This window comes from Cynocephalus volans, chromosome 3 (assembly GCF_027409185.1).
Source record: "Cynocephalus volans isolate mCynVol1 chromosome 3, mCynVol1.pri, whole genome shotgun sequence".
NCBI classification, from domain to species: domain Eukaryota; kingdom Metazoa; phylum Chordata; class Mammalia; order Dermoptera; family Cynocephalidae; genus Cynocephalus; species Cynocephalus volans.
This window is the reverse complement of record NC_084462.1, coordinates 10,083,655-10,093,077: the sequence shown is the minus strand read 5'-3', so window position 1 is coordinate 10,093,077 and position 9,423 is coordinate 10,083,655. Positions and strand designations below refer to the sequence as shown.

General features: G+C 51.0%; 1 protein-coding gene across 1 annotated transcript; it reads left to right on the top strand.

Moving 5' to 3' along the window:
- The first annotated feature begins 2,565 nt into the window (after nt 1-2,565).
- Nucleotides 2,566-5,968, top strand: ZNF579 (zinc finger protein 579). Its single transcript, XM_063091850.1, has 2 exons — nt 2,566-2,638; nt 3,849-5,968. Exon 2 carries the CDS (start codon nt 3,851-3,853, stop codon nt 5,540-5,542), a length of 1,692 nt encoding a protein of 563 aa, XP_062947920.1. The 5' UTR covers nt 2,566-2,638; nt 3,849-3,850; the 3' UTR covers nt 5,543-5,968.
- The last annotated feature ends 3,455 nt before the right edge of the window (nt 5,969-9,423 follow it).

The window sequence follows — 9,423 nt, the reverse complement described above, 5'->3', positions numbered from 1 at the left end:
AACAGCCCTATTCACAATAGCCAAAAGAGAGAAACAACCAAAATGCCCACCACCAGATGAATGGATAAACATAATGTGGTATACTCATAGAATATTATTCAGCCATAAAAAGGAATGAAGGGCCGATAGGTACCGCAACATGGATGAACTGCCAAAACTTTATGCTAAGTGAAAGAAGCTAGTCACAAAAGACCACAAATTGTATGATTCCATTTATATGAAATGTCCACAATAGGCAAATCCGTAGAGACAGAAAGCTGATTATTGCTTGCCAGGGGCTGGGGGAAGAAAGCGATGGGGAGTGACCATTTAACGGGTACAGAGTTTCTGTTTGGGTTAGTGAAAAAGTTCTGGAACTAGATAGCGGAGACTGTTGCACAATATTGTGAATGCACTTAATGCCACTGAATTGTACACATTAAAATGATTAAAACTGTAAATTTTGTGTTATGTGTGTTTTACCAAATTTAAAAAGTTAGCACGCGCGCACACACACACACACACACACACACACACACACACACACACACACACCCATATACTAACTGCCGGCTCTGAAATATTAGAGATACACCTGATTCCCCATAGACCTCTTTCTCCAAGATCTGATTGTCCTACCCTAAATTTGGTACTTATTTCTATGCATATTTTTGAACTTTTAATCCATATGTATATATCCTTAAAATTATAATATCACTGACCTGGTGCTTTTAAAAATCTTGTTCCTGATCTACTATCATTTCTCCTATCTATTTGTGAAGCTGAAATCTTACCAAGACTCACTAGCTTTGAAACTTCTTACTACCTCACTTTCATTCTCTGTAAAAAGGGGAAAATAATAAGTTTCCCACTTAAGGTAAGGAGGAGTAAATGGGTTCATATTTGTAAAGCACTTACAAAAATAAGCTATTGTTTAGTTTAATTTTATTGATCTCCATTTTTTTCATTTTCCTTTACATTTTTGAGTATATAACACAGTCACATAGTTTCAAATTCAAAAACTACAAAAGGGTAGAGGTTAGTAAGTTTTAGTCCTGGGAGTTAGACGATGTTGCCAATTTCTTCTCTCTTCTTGCAGCTCTTCCCACACAATCCACTGATAAACAAGCACAGATAGAACAGGCTGCAGGCTGTTCTCCACCTTCCTTTTTTTAATCCCCTTCAGGATATCACTTGGAGCCTTTCTGTATTTTCACACAGTGAATTTCTTCCTTCTTTTTTATGGACACACAGTATTCCATTCAGTGGATCAATCATGATTTATTACTCACATCTTCTACAGATGAACATTCAGATCATTTTCAGTCATTTGCGGTGGCAATATTGCAATGATTAACCTGGTACAGAAATCGTTTTGCACGTTTCTGAATAGATCTCTCAAGGATGAATTCCTGCAATTGCTGGCTCATTAAGGCTGTTCCAAATTCTACTTGCCTCAGCCATGTAAGAAAGGACCTATTTGTGCACACTCTTGCCAACAACGTTCGGCATGAATTTAACCTTAAACAAAAAGCATCAAGCTGCAGGTATACTACTGCAACATGCCTTTTCTGCTCCCCATTAGGTTTTTGAGATGTAGCAACGTTGGTTTCTTCCTGCAGGTTTCAGGTGAAACATTATTGCCTCCAGGAAGACTTCGGGAATCATCTCCACTCCCAGTGTGAGCTCAGCTCAATGCCTTATCTGTTCTCTGCATTCCCACAGCATCCAGTTTTCTGCATTAGAGTGCAGGCACACACACACACACACACACACACACACACACACACACACACACACACACACACACACACCAAACACCAGGAGTATAATTGATCTGTCTGCTTCCCCCATCAGATGGTGAGCTCCATGCAGACATGGTCCAATAGCCTCTGTTTTTGCCACTGTCGCTCTAGCACCAAGGACAGAGCTAGCCCATAGTAGGTGCTCAGTAAATACTGGTTGTTTAGGATCAAGTGAATATATATGAGTATATGTAGCAAAATAGATGAAGAGCTGGCCTGTAGTAGGTGCTCAGTAAATACTGGTCGCTTAGGAGCGAATGAATATATGCAAGGGCTTATCACAGAAGGGGAAACTGTGGCTCAAAGAAGACAGTCACTCGCGCATGCAGCCAAGTGAGAGCAGGAGCCAGGTTTTATCCAGAGTGGCTGTACTTTCTGAAGTCTCTTTCATCTCCCTCCCCCGGCCACCCCCCTTACCCAGCACAGTGCCTGGCACAGACAGGACTTGATAAATGTGTATTTGTTGAAGGAATGAATGAACATGTGTGTCTGTTGAGGGGGGAGAGTAGTTGAGCCCAGCCTCCAAGGCCCCCAGCCTCTTCCTCTCTTTGGGAGCCCAGAAGACTGGCCCCCAGTCCCTTCCACTCTCAGGACCCAGGAGTCCAAGCCGACCTCCCTCCCCGCCCGCCCCCTGGGTCTCGTGGACCTCCTGCTTCCGGCTCCCCAGCCAGTCTTTTCTCTTTCTGGCTTCCACGAGAGGCCAGGTTTCCGGGGGGAAGACTTAGGCGGTGACACCGAGCCCAGCCTCCTCCTCCACCCCCCACCACGCTCGGGGGGGCCCCCCTCCCTCCCTGCCAGCACTGTCCGCGTTTGGCCGGCCGCTGGGAAGGAAGAAAGGAGCAAAGGAGGCGGAGGTAAGAACTGGGTGCCCAGCGACCAGAGCCGAGCCCCAGGCCCCAGGCTGAGAAATGGGCAAGGCCTCGACCTACGGCCCCAATTCTGCTGATCATGCCTGCGAGGAACCGCAAGCTGGGCCAAGAAGGAGATCGGTCCCTCTCCAGGACTGACCCCCAGCAGCCTTCCTCCTGGGTCCAGGGGTCTGGCCCTCAGCTTCCTCCTCCTTCCTGGAGATTTTCAGCAGATGGGTCCCCAGCCCACTCTTCCCCCTTGTCTTAGGAGCCCAACCCCCTCCTCCACTGGGACCCAGGAATCTATACCTCCTACACACAGGAGTCTAGATCCCCCATCCCTTCGTGTCCCAGACCAATGAGTCCCAATCCCCAGCTCCCACCTCCCTCAGTCCCATGAGTCCAGGCCCCCAGCCTCCTCCCTATTCAGACCAAGACCCTCCTAACTCCCTGGCCTCTCCCAGCCCCTGGCCTCTCCCAGCCCCTGGCGTCTGGGCACACACGCTCCATTTCCCGGGCCTCCCGACTTTGAATCTCATCCCCTCCACTAGGGCCCCCTGGGCTGTTTCCAGCCCCTCCCAAAACGTTCAACCCCTAGGCCCTGGAGCCAAAGCAGTTTGCTGACTTTGTCTCCCTCTGTGTCTCTTCTCTCTGTATCTGTCCTGTTCTCTTCTCTCTGTCTCCCTGTCTTTTCCTACCTCAACCCTACCATGGTCCTTCTGATCTCTGTGTTTGCACTGTCTCTACCTCTGGGTCTCTAAATCTCTTTGTTTTCTCCTCTGTGTGTCTCTGTCTCTCTCTGCTGGGTGTTTCTCTCTCTCTCTCCGTCCCCCTGCCTCCCTCCCTCCCTCCTTCCCTCCCTCTCCCTCTCCTTTTCTCTCCCTCTGTTCTGTCATTCCCCATCCTTTCTGTTTCTCCTGGTCTCTATCCCTCCATCCCTACTTCTCTGTCTTTCATGTCTGTCTTTTCCTGTCTCTCTTTCCTTCTCTGTCTCTGATCTCTCTCTCTCTCTCTGTTTGTCTCTCCCTCTCTCGCTTCTACGTCTCTGTCTCTCATGTCTGCCTGTCTCATACCTCTCTCCCCACTTTCCCTGCCTGAATATCTGACCCTCTCTCTCTCCATCTCTGCTTGTCTCTGTCTCTGCTTCTTTCTCTACCACACCCCACTCACCTCCCTTATCTCTGCCCCACCGCCCATCTTTCCTTTCTCCCCACAGGCATGGATCCTCAGCCCCCTCCACCTGCCCAGGGCAGCCCGCCTCACCGTGGCCGAGGCCGGGGCCGTGGCCGGGGCCGTGGTCGTGGCCGAGGCCGTGGCAGAGGGGGCGCTGGAGCCCCTCGGGCGCCCCTGCCCTGCCCCATCTGTGGCCGCCTCTTTCGCTTCCCCTACTACCTCTCCCGACACCGGCTGAGCCACTCGGGCCTCCGGCCCCACGCCTGCCCGCTGTGCCCCAAGGCCTTCCGACGGCCTGCCCACCTGTCCCGCCACCTGCGTGGCCACGGGCCCCAGCCTCCGCTGCGCTGTGCCGCCTGTCCCCGCACCTTCCCAGAGCCCGCCCAGCTCAGGCGCCACTTGGCCCAGGAGCATGCAGGTGGCGAGGTCGAGCTGGCCATCGAGAGGGTGGCCAAGGAGACGGCCGAATCCAGCTGGGGCCCGCAGGAAGAGGGCGTGGAGCAGCCCACCACGGCAGCAGCGGGGGCTGCGGAGGATGAGGCGGCGTGGCCCCCGACGTGGCCCACTGGGGAGCCCGCTGCGCCGGCGGCTCCCACGAGCGCTGAGCCCCGGGAGTCAGAGCAGGAGGAGGCCGAGGCAGGGGCCGCGGAGTTGAGGGCCGAGTTGGCGCTGGCGGCCAGAAGGCAGGAGGAGAAGCAGGTCTTGCTCCAGGCCGACTGGACGCTGCTGTGCCTGCGCTGCCGCGAAGCCTTCGCCACCAAGGGTGAGCTCAAAGCGCACCCGTGTCTGCGCCCAGAGGGCGAACAGGAGGGCGACGGGGGGCCCCCGCCACGCCCCAAGCGACACCAGTGCTCCATCTGCCTCAAGGCCTTCGCCAGGCCCTGGTCCCTGTCCCGCCACCGGCTGGTCCACTCCACCAACCGCCCTTTTGTGTGCCCAGACTGCGGCCTGGCTTTCCGCCTGGCCTCCTACCTCCGCCAGCACCGCCGCGTCCACGGTCCGCTCAGCCTGCTGGCCCCGCTGCCCGCAGCCGGGAAGAAGGACGACAAGGCCTCGGCTGGACGGAACTCAGGGAAGGGGCCGGAGGGGGGCGAAGGGGCGGGATGCGGGGCTGGCTCCGAAGGAGGAGGAGGGCAGAATGGAGGGGACGCTGCCCCGGCCCGGCCCCCCGCCGGGGAACCTCGCTTCTGGTGTCCCGAGTGCGGCAAGGGTTTCCGGCGCCGGGCACACCTGCGGCAGCACGGGGTGACCCACTCGGGGGCACGTCCCTTCCAGTGTGTGCGCTGCCAGCGGGAGTTCAAGCGGCTGGCAGACCTGGCCCGCCACGCGCAGGTGCACGCCGGGGGCCCGGCCCCGCACCCGTGCCCGCACTGCCCGCGGCGCTTCTCGCGCGCCTACAGCCTCCTGCGCCACCAGCGCTGCCATCGAGCCGAGCTGGAGAGGGCCGCCGCGGAGAGGGCCGCCGCGCTGCAGGCGCTCCAGGCCCAGGCCCCTCCGTCACCACCGCTGCCTCCACCGCCCCCGAAGGCTGAGCAGGAAGAAGGGGTCCAGTTGCCCATCGTACGCATCAAGGAAGAGCCGCCCTCCCCAGGGACACCACCCCAGTCCCCGCCTGTCCCCCCTGTCTTCCTCAGCGCCTCCTGTTTCGACAGCCAAGACCACTCAGCCTTCGAGATGGAGGAAGAAGAGGTAGACAGCAAAGCTCACCTGCGCGGCTTGGGAGGCCTGGCCTCCTGACCCTCACACCCAGCCTCCGCCGCTCCATCTGAGCTCCCCGGTTTGCAATATGTAGGAGGGAAGTTGAAGGAGAGACACCTCCTCTGTCTACCCGCCCCTCCCCTTCAAGCCCTTGACACTAAGGAGAGGGGAGCCCTGGACCACCCCTCCCTCCCCATGACCCACCCCCAGACCCCCTGATGCTGGTTAGGAACTTCTCACCCCAACATGTGTCTTAAGGCAGAACGACTTGGAAAAGGAGGCGGAGGACAATTGGCCAGAGGGATGGAGACTGGTAGGGACGCCCCTGCCTGCCTATTCCCCCATTATACACACTGGACATCAACACCTCTTTGGAACTGCCAGACCCTGGGGGTCCCCAGTGAGCAAAGGTCTATCCTCGTCCCTTTGTCTGTCTGTGAATAAATGTGAGTTCGTGAAATCCAAGAGAGTGAGGCTGTCTGTGAAGGTTGGGGCTGGTGAGGGAGTCGGGTGAGCTGGGATTTGTCCAACAGGCTCTGAGTTTGGGTTCAGAGCAGGAAGGATACAGATACCCATATCAGGGAACATCGGGCCCTCAAGCAAGCAAGAAGCCCACCTACCTTGGGTTGAGAAGAAACAGGAATGTGAGTAGATTACCATTACAGCTGCCCTATGGAACGTCTCCATGCATTTATTCAGCAAACATGACCATGTTCTTGCTCTGTGCCAGGCACAGTGCTAGGTTCTGGGCATACTGAGGAGAAGAAAACCAATCCCCTTCCCTTTAGGAGCTGGAATTCTAGAGCCGCACTGCCAATAGAACTTTTACAATGATGGAATGTCCTAGATCTTCACTGTCACAGAATCCACTAGCCACACGTGGCTGTTTCTGTTTAAATTCAGAATAAGTAAGTTTAAAATAATTAAAATGAAATAAATTTAAAAGTTCACTTCCTCAGTAAAACAATTTCAAGGGCCAAATAGCCCCATGTGGGTGGTGGCTGCCATATTGGGCTGCACAGATCTAGAACATCCCATTATTACGAAAAGTTCTAACAGACAATGCTGCTCTAGATAATAAACTAATGTACAATATAGCATCTGGGATTGATAAAGGCTACTGAGAGAAAACTGTGAGACACTGATGATAGAACAAGGTTGGGACTGGTAAGGTGACTTTTGATTTGAATGAAGATGAAAGGAACCATTTGCGTGAAGAGAATGCCATGCAGAGAGAACAGCAGGAGCAAAGGCAGTGATGTGGGTACCGCATATCTGAGAAACTGCAAGTAATGAGGAATGGGATGGAGAGTTTCATTTTCTACAAAACTTCTGGATTGATTTTTTTTTTTTTTCCCCGCATTTGTTTAGGCCCTAGGCGTGGAGTGGGGAAGAATATCTCCAGGCCAATTCCTTAAACCCCTTTCTCTTTCTGTTGACATCTTGCCTTCAAGGGCTCTCTTTTGCCCTGTGTAAATAATAACATTGACTACTTAGGTATCTTTGCACCTGCATGGAAAGGCAAGAGAGGGGCAAGATCATCCCCACTTTCTGGGGTGACAAACTGAGGCTCCAAGAAGAAAGGTAGTTCCCCTGGTGTGACAACACCAGATGGAGTGAAGGAGGGCAGAAAGCCAGGAAGATGGTCATTGAAGGTCGAGGTGGGGAGATGATAACCACCCAAAGCTTTGAAGAATTCCCACTGTCAATTATTTAAGACTTCTTGGCTGAGCCCTTAGAAAAGTCTCAGAGCATAGTCAGTGTCAGTATGTGTTAGTTTGTCTGATTATTGCTCTGTTCAAGCCCAGTGCTGGATGTTGAGGTAGAGTGTTGGATGAGACCACTTGGGTACCTGCCCTTGTGAAGATAGTCCACCTCAAGAGATGGGCAATATTATTGGCACAAATAAATTAGGGTTACCAGATGAGGCTGGTTCCCTAAAGTACTAGATCCTATGAGAAGCTGTAACTAAACCTCAAGTGCTGGAGAGAGGGGACCCGGAGTATGCTTTTATTACATCAAGGCCACTCCCTCCCCCAGGAACCTTCAGTAGCTCCCTATTACCATATCCATATCCTATTACCGTTAACAAACCTATGTAGTGAGAGCCTACGATGGCCGGACACCTAATCAGCACAACATCGTGGACAACACCCATCAAGGGAGGGCATTATACATTCCCACTTATAGAAGGGACAAATTGAGGCTTAAAGTGAAGAAGTCATTTGTCCTATTACTTCAGTACTCACTCCCACAAATTGAACCCTTTGTATTAAATGATTTACTTTGGGGGGGCTGGCCAATTAGCTCAGTTAGTTAGAGTGTCATATTGGTTACACCAAAGTCCAGGATAAGGATCCCTGTATTGGCCAGCCACAAAAAGAAAAAAAAAGTTTCTTTGTGGAAAGGGCCAAAGACAGTGCTTGGCAGCTTGGCACCTGGCAAGAAGTCATTGCTGTTGTTGCTTTGTTCTTCTTCTTCTTCCAGGACGGTATATATATGATCTCAGTGAATCCTCACTGCCCCACTGGAAGGTAGGAAACATCCTCCCCATTTTCTCCCTCCCAGAGAGGGAGTCCCTAGTCCAAGATCTCACAGCTACAAAATGGCAGACCTGGGATTCAAACCCAGGCTGACTGGCTCCACATCCTGAACCTTAGTCAGGCCAATATAACCCTCACGATTAGCTCCTACCACAAAACCCACTTTCCAGCCTCCTGCCAACATGCATCCTCAACTGCAGGCCCTGGGAGCCCCATCCCCATCATCTTCCCACCATCTTCCCCTGGGCACCCCATGCACTAACTCTCCTTTAAGGATCTGCTGCTTCTGGAGAAAAACATCCTCAGAACAAAATACGGAACATATGAAGAGGAAAGGGCCTTAGAGAAGGAGCCCAGTTCTTCAATTTTGCAGGTGAAAAAGCTGCATGGGACAGACACAGGAAATTAAGTAGCCAAATGATGATGATGATGATTGAAGTAATAGTAGTGGTTGTGTATTGAACTCTATCACTTATCTTTTGCTGTGCTGAGCATTTTACATAAAGGATCTCAACCACAGTTGTTAATAATAATAATAAAAACACATTTCTTGAGTATTCACCCTATGTCTGTTTCTAAGAGGATTACACAGATGAGCTCATTTAATCCTCACAATAGCCCCATAAAATAGAGATTATGATGGGCTTCCTTTTTGTTGTTGTTGTTGTTGTTGTTTTGTTTTGTTTTGTTTTTCTCAAACAGCTTTATTGAGGTATTTACATACCATAGAACTCACCCACTTTAAGTGTACACTTCAACGATTTTTAATAAATTTACAGAGTTGTATAACTATCACCACAATTTAATTTTAGAACATTTTCATCACCCCAGAAAGATCTGTTGTGCCCATTAATAGTTATTTTCCATTTCCACCCCCAGGTCCTGGCAACCACTAATCTGCTTTATGTCTCTATGGATTTGCCTACTCCGGACATTTCATATAAATGAAATGATGCAGTATGTGGTGTTTATGACTGCTATCTTTCACTTAGCATAATGTCTTCAAGGCCCATCCACACTGTAAATTGTATCAATACTTCATTCCTTTTTATGGCTGGATAATATTTCACTGTATGGATAGAACACATTTTGTTTATCCATTCATGCATTGACCGGTGTCTGGGTTGTTTCCACTCTTTGGCTGTTTGAATAGTGCTGTTTATAACACACATGTCTTGGTGTGGACATATGTTTTCATTTCCCTTGGGTAGATTTCTAGGAGCGGAATTGCTATTATGTATGGGAAGTCAATGATTCACTTTTTAAGAAAGTGCCAGACTGTTTCCCAAAGTGGCTGTACAATTTACAGCCTCTTTAGCAATTGTAAGAGTTCCCTACAGGCATCATTTTTCCGAGAAGGAAACTCAAGTACAGAGA

Excerpts from the sequence above, each read along its gene's own strand:
- ZNF579 (XM_063091850.1), top strand. The coding sequence starts at position 3,851 with ATGGATCCTCAGCCCCCTCCACCTGCCCAGGGCAGCCCGCCTCACCGT.